Source organism: Salmo salar, chromosome ssa03 (genome assembly GCF_905237065.1).
Source record: "Salmo salar chromosome ssa03, Ssal_v3.1, whole genome shotgun sequence".
NCBI classification, from domain to species: Eukaryota; Metazoa; Chordata; class Actinopteri; order Salmoniformes; family Salmonidae; genus Salmo; species Salmo salar.
In genome coordinates, this window is record NC_059444.1 from 54906433 (window position 1) to 54923781 (window position 17349).

At 41.6% G+C, this 17349-nt stretch overlaps 1 protein-coding gene across 1 annotated transcript in view; it reads right to left on the reverse strand.

Moving 5' to 3' along the window:
- Positions 1–17132, reverse strand: part of fam171a2a (family with sequence similarity 171 member A2a) — a 62113-nt gene extending 44981 nt beyond the window's left edge. The window contains exons 1-2 of the mRNA XM_014192623.2: positions 16877–17132; positions 799–1026 (exon numbers count right to left, since the gene is read on the reverse strand). Coding sequence (XP_014048098.2) covers positions 799–1026; positions 16877–17042 — 394 coding nt within the window. The 5' untranslated portion in view covers positions 17043–17132. The remainder of the gene's footprint in view (positions 1–798; positions 1027–16876) is intronic.
- Positions 17133–17349: the final 217 nt, after the last annotated feature.

Sequence of the window (17349 nt, forward strand, 5' to 3'; positions counted from 1 at the left end):
TCCATGGCATGATGGCATTGGCATCCATGCAATTCTACCCTCAAGAACCAGTGCCATAGAGAGATGCTCTAAAAACACCACAGCCATGGCCTGCATCCCAAATGGCACCCTATTCCCTATGTAGTGTACTACTTTTGACCAGGGCCCATGATGCAACCATGGGGTTTCTTAACTCTCAAGGGTGGATGGTGGAGGACAACATACAGTTCATACAGGCCCGGGCTCCTGTCACTTTTTGGCTCTAATGCTAAAAGTAGACCAGCACTAACAGCTAAGTGGCTTCCAGCCGCTAGCGCCGACAGGACAGCTCTTTCCCTTACCGCTGAATTTGCTGCTCCGAGGGTGGGATATAACTACAGCAACAACTGGGTGAGATGGGGTGGGCGGTTGGACACAGAGATACTGCTGACTGTGTTACATGGATAACGCCCTGGCAGTGGACCCAGAGAAGAGAAGGATATGGAGGGGAAATGGGGTGGGGGATTTGAGGTTAAACAACAATAACTGGGTAGGACTGTCCACACCCCACAGAGGATAGATCGGCAGAGACGGCTTGTTGGATTCCATCAAACGTCCAAAAGGATTCTGGTAATTATTCTTGTAATACTTCCGTTACTTGCATAGTTTAACCATCAGTATTTAAAACATAGCTTTGTGAGGACTAAGTTCTCATAACGTGATCGCACAAAGTAGTATGAATAAGATTTTGATGGAATGGTAGTAAACCACAACAACACAACATTCTTTTCATTCCTGAGGTGAAAGAGTGATACGTTAGGGATGAAACACAATACTCACAGGGGATGCGGCTGGCATGCCAGGGGGCGGAGTTAGTGACAAAGCCCTGTTTTGTTGCCGTGACAATGACCCAGGTGCCAGGGCGGTACAGGAAGGTGACCATGACGACGCCATCTTTGCCAGCCTTGCTGGATGCCAAGGTAGACTGGTTCCCATAAACCTCCACTGCAGCCTCTGCCAGAGGTGAAAGGTCACTGTTGTCAAACACCTGGACTCTGATGAGCACCTCTGTGGAGAGACAGGAAATAGAATGATTCAATTATTCAAACTAAATCAGAAATCAACAGGATCATTTGCAGTGAACGCACAAAAGTATTGTTTGGTTTTGATTAAAAGTTGGAGGCTTGTAGGCCATCGTACAATCTGAGAATATACAGATTGTTCTGCTTTTTCACATATAGTTGGGTTGTAATTTCTAAGTTCCCTTGCAGCTAACGATAGGAAATGTGTTGCTCTTATATAAAAAAATGTTGCTCTTATATAAAAAATGTAAGTGTCATCTTGCCCTACATAAAGTAAGTGACCGGGCAAGCTTGTCTCTGTTCAGGTGTTCTAGTTCTCAGCTGACAAGGCATGATGACTCATCGTTGTTTACCATGAGATCAAAAAGCATTTCATGGAGTTTAGTGGTACAGTGCCCGACCCTGCCCGAAGACATGCTGGGACTTCTGCCATCAGATTCGATTGATCCTCCAAACCCCAGCCAAACTGTCTGGAGGGGCAGAACTGCTGGCTGATTCCACTGCTATGACCATGTGCTTTCTAGTACCCATGGTGATGACCTGGATCATACAGGCATACTCCTCATAAGCTGTTCAGAACAATTCTAGTTATTCAGTTCAAGAATATATTCCATGGAAAACATCCTCTCTCATGGTCATGAGATCACACACACACAGTCCAAGGTCTTTTGACAGAAAGTTAACAGTTGCTTTTATTGGCTGTGATACTCTCTCTCAACATACAGACTCTATAGGGGGTAACACTATGCACTTTGCAGAATCATGTGTGTGTGTGTGTTGTTTTTGTCGCACTGCTTTGCTTTATCTTGGCCAGGTCGCAGCTGTAAATGAGAACTTGTTCTTAACTGGCCTATCTGGTTTTATAAATGTGAGATAAATAAAACAATTTAAAAAGTGTGTACGGCTAGCCAATTCACAGGACCATTGATTGGCCCAGTTCACATTTTCACATGCTCCAGAGAGTCCTTCACAAAACTCTTTGGATTCTAAATGGGTCAATGGCTCAATTGATGCAAGTTGCTATGAGGTGTCCCCAGATAAGAATGTTGGGAAAATGGGTCGCTTGGCAGCTACATCTAGCATGGAGGACAAGGCCCAGTGATTCCATGGTGCCATACCGAGAAGATGATATCATCTCCATAATTAACATAAAACATGAATCAACAAACACAACAACCCACATGAAGTTATGAGGGAAATCACATTGTATGAACCGGTACTCAATTCCTCTATGTGCCCAGATTACAAAAACACTTTCTCTGTGACTTCAGTAGGTTGTTGGTGGTCCACCATATCCTGTAGTGCTAGGCAGAATATTATTGTGCCAATGCAGCAAGCTGAGGTTGTTGAGTGCCTCCTTGATTTTTGAGGATACAGAGCCAAGAGCTAAAAGGCTGAAATCATTGCAGGAAATACAAGGAGATGCAAATTAAATGTCATATTAAACCTGACACTGACTGGCTTAGAGTACCCCCCTTCTCTCGCTATCTTTCCAACCACCCTCTCTGGTACATATCTCTTTGGTTCTTTTTATATTGATGAAAGTTGAAGGAGATTATCGAGAGGTATCAAACAAAATCCTGAGAATGGACTTGTTACTGTAATGTAAACTTGCAAACTTGTCACGTCTTGACCACTATGTCCTAAAGTTGTGTACGACACTCGCTCCTCTCCAAGCAGGGAAATATAAACAGAACTGTCTCGTTGAGCCCAACACTAGTGCTGTAGAAATTGCAATAGCACAGCAATGTTTTTGAAACAACTGAAATGTATAGACATATATTATATTTGCAAATATTACACTCTTGAATTTTGCAACAATTCACAACCACATACAAACAATTATTAAAGGGTTTATTTCTTGTTCGTACACGCTAGCAAATGTAACTTGTAAACTTGTCTTATTTGGACACAATACCAAATTTGGACACAATACCAAAGACAATATCAGCATGTAAAGTAGCTAGTTAGCAGTTTGTTTAGGTGATTTTTACAGCTATCAAATTAGGAGTCTACAATCTCACCATGTTCAACCTGCAGATCAATGTGCCTCAGAGTCGAGTCTAACATTCGCCACCGTAGATAAACTTTTGAGGAGATCGGAAACGTTGAAATTGATACGCCAATGGTCCACGCGTTGCATTCTGGACGATTCTGTGACGAGGAGCGCTCTCCTTCAAGGTGTGAATGGGAGTCTATTGAGCGCTAGCTCAAAAACCCAACATGTGCATGAATTTCGTCAACATCTTTTCTGAGATAATTAACTTGCTATCTGTAATATCGTATAGCTTTGGAATCATTCAATTTCATACTTTCGAGATTAGTTTAGCAACCGCATGACACAGCATGAACGCGATTGGTCGACCAGTCGGGCGTTATTCGATCCTTCATTAATTGGATTCCTATCTCATTTCTATAATATCTCCGGCAACGGCACCATGCAATAATGCACCCTGGACTAAAGAGGCAGACAAGTAGGAAAAATGTGCTAGACCCTCCATTAAATTACACATTTCTCGAGGTAGGAATATCGCAAAAATATGATCAATGACTTATTCGAGAGAAGACATCCTCCCGAGTTATGACATCACCCAGTATTGAAATCTGACATGTATGAAAGACGTTTTCGCAATCTAAAAATCGTATTCCTATTAACTTCCAGTGTAGTGAGAGCGACTTTATCACAGTGCTATGTCATAACTGCCGTGAATGTTGCCTGCTTGAATGCCAATAATTCAGATAAACATGAAATGACCCAGGGAATCAATAGAACATCACTCAGAGATGCACAAAAACAATAGAACATTCAAAATGGGTCAACCTTTCATGTAATACGCTGAAGTTGTAATGTAGGCCTAAGCGCTATCTAGCTATGGTTCAGCTAATGTCCCCTAATGTCAGCATTCAGCTAAATAGGAAAATGCTGAAATAATATTGTTTAGTTTGCTACCTAGCAAGCTCTGTAGCTATTATACTATGAACGACACCGTATGATAAAGTTAATGAACCTTTATATTCGTATGAGAGGGGTCAACGTTCATGTTTGATATGCAAACGTTAGTAGCTAGCCAGCTATGCAAGCTCATTTAATGCATGTACGAACAAGAAATAAACCCTTTAATTGTTTGCATATGGTTGTGAATTGTTGCAATATGGTTTGGTTGTATTATTTAAGAGTGTAAAAGCGTTATGTTTTAGATGAAAAGTTGCTTGCGGGGATCAATGCGCTTAGCTTCCTCCACTGTCCAATTGCCCCATACTGGGCTCGAACCAATGATTCTCTGCTTTGCAACACACGTGACCGCCCTCCTTGACAACGTACCAACAGTTTGAGACACCTAAAAGTTACTGATTGGATGGCTCCATCTGCAACATTTCAAGCTAGCTCTGGAGTGAGTTTATGGCACATTCTTAACTCCGTTACACTTGGCTAGTGGCTACTTTGATGTTTAAGGGAAATTGGAGCTGCAGAGCAAGAATGTCAAGTTGCCAGCTTCAACAAAAGGTACGGCAAAGATGTGATGTAAATTGAAAAGTGTATGTCAATTAAAATCTTGTTGCAGTGCTTCTCCTTCAACTTTCGTCAATGAGAATAGGCTCCCCCTACCCTCACTCCTCTTTCTCTCTCTCTCCCTCCCTCTGGTACCTCTCTATTTTCCCCACCTCCCTCTCTCCCTCCTTCCCTTCCTCCCTCTGCAAATGGGTATTCAAAAAAGGCTGAGGGAAGCTGAGCAGCAGGGTGTCCTTGGAATAGGAAGGTAAGTATTCCTGCAATCCAACAACATCCCATTTCAATGTTTGCTCACAGCCAGCTCTTCCTGTATGTACAGTAGGTTCATTTCCATCCCATTGTTTAACGCACACATTACCCACCATGATCTGATCTGTGCCATCTCATTCTGGCTACAGGCCAAATCTCATCTAGTCACTTCACACCTCGCTCACACTACACAACTCAATATAAATTGGTGATTTTGCTGATTGAGGTACTTACTGTAGGCTGTTTGAATAGAAATCATCTGTTATTCAACGTTCATACACTTTCTTTCTTTAGCCTCCCTAGACATGACGCACAAACCTATTCAAGCATACATGTGGGTTACTAACGATGAGGTATAGGGGGTGAACGAGGACAGTGCCTGTCGGTGACGTTTAAGATGAGGGAGGAGTATTTTTTGTTGTTGTTGAGCATAGCAGCCACATACAAACAGCATGATAATTTTTGCTCGTTGTATAACTCCTACTCGAATCTACGCACTCTCCTTCTCTTACCTTTTCCCTTCGCTTGTGGACTTCAGTGCACAACATACCAGCTGTCTCAGATCAGGCGAGAAAAAAAAATTCCAAGCCAAACCATATGACTGTTACACACAGCCTACATCGTTGTCAACATAACTACTATAACTAACGTGTTGTAAACCCGCTAAAATCATGCAGTACAGTGTACAGTCAGCTAGCAGTTTAGTAATTACACCGGTGGGCCCCGGGTTGCAATAAATTTATAAAACCAAAAGCTTACCTTAACTTGGAAGAGTTCCAGTGTTGGAATGCAATAACCAGCTATCTAACATAGCATCCCTCGCTGTTAGAGCCTGGTGTTTGAGTAGGCTGAACAAGCTAGCTGCATTCACTAGCTAAGTGAAAGTGAGAAAAAAAAAGAAATATAGCTAGCTCTCTTTCTCTCTCTTGCTTCTTCATTTTATGCACTGCTGTGCAAACTAGCTAGATTAATTATCTGATCCTTTGATTGGGTGGACAACATGTCAGTTCATGCTACAAGAGCTCTGATAGGTTGAAGGACGTCCTCCGGAAGTTGTCATAATTACTGTGCATGTCTTTGGAAGGGGGTGAGAATCATGAGCCTCCTAGGTTTTGTATTGAAGTCAATGTACCCAGAGGAGGACGGAAACTATCTGTTCTCCGGCTATACCATGGTGCTACCCTATAGAGTTCCGGCAGCTACTGTAGACCTTGATTGCAAAACAGTGTGTTTTAATCAATTATTTGGTGATGTCAATATATTCAGTTTAGTTAAACTTTTTTAATGTTTCACTATTTTTATGAAATTCACTGAGGAGGATGCCTCCACTGAACGAGGGTGTAAAACGGAGATCATCTTCATTGTGTGTCTTTCGCTCCTCTGTCCCGATGCCTAAACACACTGCTGCTCTCTCTTCTTGTTAAAATGTGCCATCGATTACACACTCACTATCAGGTGGTCTCAGTGCAAGCAGTAATTGTTCCAGAATGCAATGCAGTGACAAGGGCTCCACGGACCACAGGGAGAGACAAAAAGAGATAGCGGTCTTGTTTGTTAAAGGAGAGAGAGGTGGGGGGAGCAGGAGCATACAGACCCCAGCCATGCAGGAATGTCTGTCCTTGCCTGTGACCCTCATCAGTAGCCAGCAGACTCTGGGCACTCCATCCAGTCAGACAGACAGACAGCTCTCCTGAGACTGGGGGATATGGTGGAGCACTTTGACTGATGAATAGCTCCTTAGAATTTGTATCTGACGTGGGGTAAGAACTTCCCTTACGGAAAAACCACATGAATTTCACGTGATAATGTGACAAAATGTAAAAGCAACATGTGATAACAAGAAACTACACGTGAAAACATTTGAGCACATGTGATAACATGACCTAATGTGAAATAAATGGGGATGCAACATTTCAACATGTGATACCATGAAACTACACATGACAACATTTGAATGTTTTTAACTTATAAAAACATTATATAACTTATAAATGCCTCATCAGCTTAGTTCAACCCAAAATACAAGCTTGTTTTACTACAATGTTTGTAAACAACAAATGCTAATTTCTTGTTAAACTGCAATTCACATGCAAGGTGAAAAATGGTATTCTCCTCATATGTGAAAAGGTGGTGGTATCATGTGAACTCTACATTGAATACATGTGAACAACTGACCTCACGTGTCTCTTGTGTTTTCACATGAACATTTCAGCTCAATGTGTGAACAGTTATTTCATATGTGAAAATATGATTTCACAAATTTTTTTGGTAAGGTAAATAATGAAATAGTATGGGGTTTTTAAAGCTGGAATCCTTAGTTGCTATATCCATTTTTGGACTTATCAATTAATGATACAGTTGAAGTCGGAAGTTTACATACACTTAGGTTGGAGTCAGTAAAACTTGTTTTTCAACCACTCCACAAATTTCTTGTTAACAAACTATAGTTTTGACAAGTCGGTTAGACATCTACTTTGTGCATGACACAAGTACTTTTTCCAACAATTGTTTACAGACAGATTATTTCACTTATAATTCAATGTCTCACAATTCCAGTGGGTCAGAAGTTTACATACACTAAATTGACTGTGCCTTTAAACAGCTTGGAAAATTCCAGAAATTATGTCATGCCTTTAGAAGCTTCTGATAGGCAAAACAATGTAGATCTCCACAAGTCTGGTTCATCCTTGGGAGCAATTTCCAAACGCCTGAAGGTACCACGTTCATCTGTACAAACAATAGTACGCAAGTATAAACATCATGGGACGACGCAGCCGTCATACCGCTCAGAAAGGAGACGCGCTCTGTCTCCTGGAGATGAACGTACTTCGGTGCGAAAAGTGCAAGGACCTTGTGAAGATGCTGGAGGAACAGGTACAAAAGTATCTATATCCACAGAAAAACTAGTCCTATATCGACATAACCTGAAAGGCCGCTCAGCAAGGAAGAAACCACTGCTCCAAAACCGCCATAAAAAAAGCCAGACTACGGTTTGCAACTGCACATGGGGACAAAGATCGTACCTTTTGGAGAAATGTCCTCTGGTCTGATGAAACAAAAATAGAACTGTTTGGCCATAATGACCATCGTTATGTTTGGAGGAAAAAGGGGGCTTGCAAGCCGAAGAACACCATCCCAACCGTGAAGCATGGGGGTGGCAGCATCATGTTGTGGGGGTGCTTTGCTGCAGGAGGGACTGGTGCACTTCACAAAATAGATGGCACCATGAGGAAAGAAAAATTATGTGGATATATTTAAGCAACATCTCAAGACATCCGTCAGGAAGTTAAAGCTTGGTCGCAAATGAGTCTTCCAAATGGACAATGACCCCAAGCATACTTCCAAAGCTGTGGCAAAATGGCTTAAGGACAACAAAGTCGAGGTATTGGAGTGGCCATCACAAAGCTCTGACCTCACCCAAAATTCACCCAACTTATTGTGGGAAGCTTGTGGACGGCTACCTGAAACGTTTGAACCCAGTTAAACAATTTAAAAACAATGCTACCAAATACTAATTGAGTGTATGTCAACTTCTGAACCACTGGGAATGTTAGACTTAAAAGCTGAAATAAACCATTCTCTCTACTATTATTCTGACATTTCACATTCTTAAAATAAAGTGGTGATCCTAACCTAATTTTTACTAGGATTAAATGTCAGGAATTATGAAAAACGGAGTTGAAATGTTTTTGGCTAAGGTGTATGTAAACTTCTGACTTCAACTGTATATACCCATTGATTCTTGAAGAATATAACTTATAAATCATCAGCTTAGTTCAACCCAAAATACAAGCTTGTTTTACTACAATGTTTGTAAACAAGTCTATGAATTTGAGAGTGGTTACATTACTCCAGGCCAATCCCTCAGCTTTTCTCCAAAACACAGGTGGGGTGACAGCTTTGGTATTGTTTCAATTAAGGATTTTAGCTTTAAGCTAAATGGCACACTGTTGAGCTAAACTGTGAAATGCATTTTTTTTGTAGAATTCTCAGAAGTCACCTATAATACAGTACATCTCTTCACTTAGCAAATGAGTGCCATCTGCACTGCTATTTTCGTTATTTGTTAATCTAACAATTTTCTCATCATTGATCAAATTATCTCAGCAATTTGAAAACCCTCAGATAAAAAAATGAAATCAATGAGAGAATAGTCAGATTTCACAGAACTTCATGTGAAATAGCATCACGTGAAGTTTTCCAAAACCACATGGTTGTACATTATTTATAATAATAACAATAATAACATTACAAAATAAAATGATGCATGTGCAGAATATGTGAAATCTGGTGATTTTCCACATGTGAAATCATGTGTTTCTTTTTACCACAAGGGCTTCCTCAATCTGGACAGCCTTGTAAAACTGTTTGGGTGAGTTTCCTGAGAGGGCAGATAGGATGGAAGGCTGACGTGTCACAATCACAGTCTGTCCTTCTGCTGTGAGCAAGGTCAAACCTCCTTGGAAACTCTTTGATCTAAGGAGACTCACTCTTACCCCAAATGAAACACAAAGGGTTTGAGGTAGAGGTACCAAGGGCGAGGAGAGAGTTAAGAGGAGATAAATCAAACCAAATCACCTCCACCTCCTCCCTACTCGCATCGACCTGCTGGAAGTCATCATGAGGGACTTCCTCAGGCTACACATAGAGGGGGAGAGGAGAGAGAGAGCAAAGAGAGCTGGAAAGAGAGAGACTTGGTTGGGGGGGGGGGTCGATGGTTAGGTCCACAGCTGGAGTACATCAGTAGAGAGGATCTCTCTCAGGCCTCAACACCATTATCTACCAGGGCCCAGGGGGAGAGTTATATGGTGTGTGAAGGTTGTTAGGGGTCCTTAAAGTTGGGTTACAGCTTTGGATGAGACTTTCAGCTTGAACCCTACCACCTACATGCTAAAAAAGTTATATTTGGTTACACACAAGCAGGGCACCCAAAAGCACTTAATGTGTAACATTGAGATCTTTACCAAGACATTTCAGCACAATTACAGCTCCACACTCCAGCATGAGATGAGCTTAGAAAGTGAATGGTTTGCTGCTTTTGTCGTAACATGCATGGAGGTTTCTGACTAACTCTGCAAGCGATGATCGCTTAGCTTGTCATTACATGAGTAAAAGTTTCGATGAAATGAAAAAGATTGTAGTTTCCTCAGCAGCAGGTTAACAGTGCAGTACACAGGTTGATAATGCTGATTTCCAAGTGTCATAAACTACTGCTTAGTGTCCCCAGAGAGGAAACCCATCCACCGGTCAGACAGTGTTGGCCCTGGTGCAGGGCATTGTTCCATGTGGAATCACAGCATCACAGGACACATCAAGGCTGTTCTAGAACAGGAAAACACAGTTCCAAGCCAAAGTCCACAAACAGTTCCCCCTACTGTGCTCTCCTTGTGAGCCAGGATCCCAGTGACAAGAGGCTAGTCCCCTTGATTACCACAGAGGAAAAAGGAGAGGACACTAAATACACTTGATATGAGAAAACAGGATAATACACACCAATCAAACAGATGGGACAATTTCTGATTGATGAAGTAGAAACATAACTGTTACAATCAACTCAGAGTTAATGCACCGTCCCTGCTTTTTCTTTACCGGTGCCATCCTGCTCCATATGAAACTAATAGTAATTTCTGATCTGTAATTATGAACACTGATTCATATCATTAAGGGGGTCACTACTTTTCATTGCTGGGTAACAGTAATTGTTTCTGCTCATTTGCACAAGAAGGAAGTGGTGAATAATCCAATAAAATCACATGATTTCACCCCACGAATGAGTGGCGTGCAAATGACCGATACTTCCATAGTTAACAGTCACGATTCCACAGAACCTGATGTCTACACAACAGAGCGAATGCGGCAATTTGTTACCATGGCAATCATGGAAGAACACGCTCACCCGCGCCCACACAAAACCCCAGCTAGTACATATTAATGGTATCAAAAGCTTTTGTGTTACATAGTAATACATAACTCACAGAAGACTGTTGAATCTACATGGTGTTTAGGCACTCATAGCACTCTGAGCAAAAGAGTGATATCTGAATCAAACAGCTGCTGGAAGGGGAAAAAAAACACAATTGCACGATCTGGTTACACTCGGAATAATCTGTGGTCAGAGTGAGGCCACGGCAGCTTGCTGGGATGCAGTAATACAACTTGGTCATCATGTCCAGATGTTTTGGATCTCTGCAGCCTAGCCCAGATGTTTAAAGCTGGCCTGGGACATCACATCGGCTTGTACTGCATGTGGTCGGTGAGAGGATTACGAGGAGTAGCTAGAGAAACTAGCATGTGGAGGTGAATTACATACACAGAGCCTTTCATACAGTGTCTCCAGACAGTATATGGCACTGACATACATACAACAACCTTGTACAGTGTCAGTATCTCACAATTGAATTATGGCTGATCATGCGTTAACCTAACAACATAATAAATCAAGGAAAGATATCATGACGGTTATACGACGATGTAGCTCACTCACCCTCACACCGAGAAAGGGTAGTTGCGAAACAAACAACATTGTTGTGTCCATCATTTCCTGCAACTTTTTTGCATTTTCTTTGCAATGTCATAAAGCGGCAGGTAAGAGTCTTGGGCCAGTAACTGAAAGGTCGCTGTTTCGAAACCCTGAGCCGACTGGGTGAAAAACCTTTCGATGTGCCCTTGAGCAAGGCACTTAACCCTCATTGCTCCTGTAAATCGCTCTGGAGAAGAGCGTCGAAAAATATTGGTTATTTTCTTACCAGTCTTTTTGAGTCATTCTTTCTTTACAAAATATGTTGTGTGCCAACTGTATTTTGCGAATATGGAAGCAAATTCTCTTTGGACATTTTGATAAAACGGGTATGTGTGGCAAATAATCTTACATGCCAAATTAGTCAACTGTTCTCAAACATAATCCATATTAAAATGTGGAAGCCTACTTAACACAAGTGAGATAATAGAAACAGAAAATAATGAGGGGACTTAGTTTTAAATGCCAATCCACAGAGGATTTGATATGGTTTCTTACTGTAAGCCTTTCCAAATATCACATTTTCCAAGGAGCAGAATTTCATCCATTACTAAGGGCAGGAAAGTTGGATATGAACTGTGATTATCCTAGCCAAACTGAATACTATATAGTCAAACGATATATTTAGGTATTGCTTGCTGGCAGTCCTTGCTTAGAGACAAGGCAGGTTGTTTTAGATTTTATCTGGCTCACTTTTGGAGTAAATGAATCTCATTCCAGATTAAACTTGTCATTAGGAGGAAAATAAAATCACAAGGCAAGAATTCGAGGAAAGAGCCACGGTTCAGGGATCCACCCATTGTGCGGAAACAAGAAACAGTTGTTGGTCTTAAAAGATTTCCAAAAAATAAATGCAACCTGTGTCAACAATGTCCAGTACGAATGCTATTTGTTCAAATATGCTATCATCAGCCTAGGAAGAATATGTGCATGTGTGTATAACTTGAATGACGGTCCACCTATATATACACAGTATTGTATGGTCTAAAAAACAAGCACCACCATTAACCTGTGTCCTGCACACAAAAACCATGGAAAACTTTTGCTGTGAAGTAATCCATGTACGGACATGACTTTCTTTGTACTTTAAGACCAACCAATAAAGACATTCTATAGAAGAAAAGATTGAGTACTCAATGAGTAGGGCGTGTCTCTGTCGTAGCAGGACTGCGCCGGGTGTGTTAGGCTGTCTATATTTCCAAAGGGGTGCTATGCTGTGCTACTATGCTATGCTATGTCCAGACAGCTCTACTAGTCTCCTCTGAGAGGAGAGAGGGTGTTAGGTGTCAACAGTTGGATTCCTCCCACTGTACAGCTGCCTGGGCAAAAATTCCTTGGCAGACAGCCAGCCCCCCTTGATAGGCTACCGCTAAAGCAAAACAGCCTGGCTGGTCCTGGTCCACGGTGCTCTGAATCCTAATACAGGATGTCAGTCAGAGCAAGTTCCTGAGTCAGATAGACCCACTCTTTCTAGCCTGGTCCTAGATCATTATTGTACTGTCTTGCCAACTCTTATGGTCATTGGGACCATATGATTTGGCAAGACAGCACAAACTGATCTGGGACCAGGCTACGACTCTTCAGTAGAAACCAACTCATTTGCCCATGTCTCAGCTCCACTCCCAGCAGTAGAATGTATAATTAAAAATAAATGATTGAATTGCTAATTACAACTGACCTCTTCTTGACATTGCTTCCATATTTGACATAAGTGTATGTCGACTCTACACTGCCTGCTATTTCCCCTGGACGGATTAGTGAGACAGCATTTTCACGTCACAATTTAACCAGACGTTTTTTTAGATTTTCAAAAGATCCACAATCCAGATTTTTTTGGGTGGCTAAATATCAAATAATATGACCTGGAGAGGTTGTCGCCCTAAGCCATCAGAAAAAAGGGGTCCCCGATGACCACAATGAAGGAAAAACTCCATAAAAGCTGTATATGGATGCTGGAGGCATAAAAAGATAAAACACCAACCGGCAATTTTTGTTGGAGCGTATGGTTCGGGGGGCCGGAAACATAATTATAATAATTTGTACACTGCAAATCGACCAGAATTTAGCCCAAAAATAGATAGTATTTTAAAATAACTATCAATTCATACCTTGATCACGTGTCTTTTACATTTTTATTCATGTGAATAGTTTTCCTATATTAAACTAACTTTAGCTAAATTCCTGGTGATTGTACAGTTTTTCTGGACCGAAAATGTAAAAAAAGTTTTGGCCCACTTTCCGCCTGTTGTCGACCACTGCCATAGAGGCTCAAAGTGCAGCAGTGTATAGATATGTACAGACTACCCCTGAAGTGTAGCTATACAGAACAACCACCCTGTCACTGAACTACCCCATGACATCGATAGAAAACAAACAAGAAAATGTATAATTTTGCTCAATAAAAACACAATAAAACCTAGATCTCAGGGTACAGAAGGGACTGTTCTGCCAAACAATTACGAATCTGACCAATTATGAATTTGAGCCTGTATGGTTCACCTGCCCAGCGGCAGTGGAGAGAAAGATGGGGGGTACAGACAACACAAATCCATGGCAGTCATCTCACATTAGACCCCTGCCTGGCCAGGCCTCAGCCGGCTATTGTCCGCAGACCTGGGCAGACGGCAAAGGTTGTCAGACCGATTAGAACAGTCAGGTGTTGGTCATGCAGAAACAGCCCAAGAATAACACACATTTGTCATGCTTTGGTTGTTGCTCTGGGCAGTGGGCACATTCAGTCCGCAAGTATACACAGCTGATGCTTTTACATAAACCCCTGAACTCAACAACAGCAACACTGCCTCCGTCCTCACCAAAAAAATGTAATTAACCTCAGGCGCTAAGTGGCTAGAAATACACCACAGACGTTTGAAAATTCATGGAGACGTACCATAGAAGCATCAACGATCGTATGAGTATCTCTGTCTGAATGACAGACAGCACCTGGCTCTTGTAAGACAGATAAACACAAACTTCAAAAGAAAGCCACAAATGGACATGTGACAAACCGCCTCAACTGGGTAGGAGACAACATAGAGGTCACTGAGAGGGGAAGGGGCAGGACTCACCATGGACTGATTACAATGGCAACAACATCAAGTGACAAAGAGAAGACACGTTCCACTCAGTCACTCTGATCTCAGAATTCAGCATGGAATAATGTTAAGACAAACCAAGATCACGGTTTACATCATGCTGAAGATGACCTGGAATCAAAAGTTCCTTTTCAGGACAATAATTCAGATATGACGATTTCTGATGTCAGTGAAAGGTCAAATTTATAAAAAAATTTAAAAAATATGACCATTTTCATATATATTATTTCTAAGTATCCTTAACTCTTCTACCATACAAACCTGCTCTCTGGGGACATCAGGCTTACATTGAATATTGTGCTATTAGACTAAATTATGAATAAATAACATCCCCATGGCTAGGTTTAATCCCTACATAATTGATTTCAACAGTATATCATTAATATGTATGCCTTGATTACTGATGCTGCATAGAGTGTGCACCGAAAACTGCATCCCAAATGGCACCCTATTCCCTATGAAGTGCACTACTTTAAACCAGGTCATATCGGACATAGGGTGCCATTTGGGACGTATCCAAACATTTACCCATAACTAAATATGAATCTTCAGGAGGAGCTGACAAGACGACAGTCTGGCACGATTTGACTATGTCCACAGCATCACCCTCCACTGATCTCTGAAATAATTTCCTTTTACTTCCTAGACCAAGCATTTCATTGGTAATGTGATACTTTTTTTTAATAGGCTCTGGTGATTCATCTCATTCTTGCTGAGCTACTGAGCTGTAAAAGAAAGGAACTTCTACCGCGATAAAAAAAGAGCTCAAGCTTTTTCCCACCGGCCTCAGTTCAATCCACAAACGCCTAATTCTTTCAGCGACTCGACTTAGCTTGGATGAGAAACTCTCTGACTGCTTCAAAGGGACATCTAATTCTGAGGAGAGATTGAGGTCATGAGCTCTATGATAAAGTAATGAAAGAACACAGTCTGACAAATCAATATGGGGCGAAGGTGTGGTCGTGGTTGACGACAACACCTTCAAATGAATGAATCAACATTTCCTGTCTCTCCAGTTGGGATACTTTCTATCAACCCACGGTGTAATAGCATGGTATAACGACAAGGTGCTAGAGACTTTGATGTGATTTCCCGTTTGAAAGTGTTTCAAGAATGTGGAATCTATAAAGCTATACTGCAAGGACAAACTATTAGACCAACCACAAGCAGTTTGCTCAGTCTGTGAAACTAGTGGTATTCACATGGATCATCTATGGTTATTCCTAGATAATATTAGAGAAGCTAAAATATGAAATGACACTGCATTTGACATGTATGGGTTAAGAAGCTCTACCCATCTTGACAATCTTGTCCAATGCAATAAGCACATCTTCCAGAAATAGGCTTCTTTGGTGGGGAAACAGCTTAGCTAATGAAATATAGATAGCGGACACGACTTCTTAAAAGCCCGCTTAGCTATAAAAAGAGGCATCTACAAGGAATTGCAACATATTGAAAGCATCTGAACTAAACCGTGCTTGGACCAGTTGAAGGATAGGGAACTGTATGGGAGAGGGGGGCTAAATCACTACCAAGCATTGACACTGGCATCCACTTCAAGCACCTTGGAAGTCCCCCTTTCTCCTATTCAGTTACAATGACAGACTGTAGGCCTATATCAGTCTGTTTAATTGCAAACCATAGTCTACTGTCCCAGGACAGCCTATTTAATAATAATAAAATGGTGGTATAAAATGGTGAAATGATTCCTGCAGAAATCCTGGGAACCCAAAACAAATATTGTTGAAATGATAATGTCCTTTGGCCGTTCATGAGGCCTCTTGGGACATAACAACAAGAACAATGTCAACAATGGGTGCGTGCAAATGACAGTAGTCAAAACAAGCTTGTCGACCATCTCGCATTCACGAATGCACAATATCTTGTGCTAAGACTTGAAACTCTTATAGGCCTATTTTTCTCGCATGGAATGACTTTTAAAAAAAAATAGTTCTATTAACCATTGGTGTCTGACAATTAACCGTTTGCTAATTGAAAAGATCTATTTGGGATCTTCCAGAGTTACATAAAGTTAACGGGCAGGGATAGAAGTTTGAACTAAACTGACGCCTCATCATAGCCTAATTGCTATTGCACATCGAAACGGAATAATGCAACTGCTATTGAGCGGATATATAGCCTAGCGTTAAATTACATTGATTTACAGATTTAACCTACAGATGACCCATCAGGGGAGGGTGCTGCAGTTCAGTGTCCTTTGTTTCCTATTCTGCAATGAAGTAGCCAGAAGACCAGAGCATGCGGCGACTACATTGTATTCGTTCGTGCGTAGACTGTTATAGCCGAATAAATGCGACGGTTACATAATAACTCATCCTCATCACTGAGAGGGGCACAAATAATAACAACATCCAATGCGTTAGCTATAGCAGCCTATCATACTCGCCACCACAGACTTTCCCCTCAAAACTCGAACCTTGACGAATCTCTACGAATAACTCACCAAGTGCTCCCTGGTCCGGAATGGATTTAGCAAGTCCTTCCCAAAGATTGCCGAGAAAAAGAAAGAGAAAAAGAAGACGAGATATGTGCGGTGGTGGCATTCTCACTGCGACATCACCAATTCCACTTAGGTGGCCATTCATCCATATTGCTTTTGAGGTTGGCATTGACTGCTCCCTTTTCGCGCTGCCTCGGATGCCTACTCCTTGCTCGGCTCGCGCTCCGGAGTGGCTTCACAATTCCATTGTCCTACGTGGGAGGGGACGCTTGCTCTGCTTGGTGGGTGGTCGTGATCGCCCCCTAATGGTACCAAAGTAGAGTGTGTTCACAGATGGGCTCCTATGAAGGTCTTTGGGCCCTTATAAGTCCATCTCAAACCCTATTAGGAGGACAGTGTAATTACAAATGTAAGAACACAGTGTTCCATTTCACTTAAAAGTAGGCTACCTATCTGTTTGCATGCACAATAGCCAC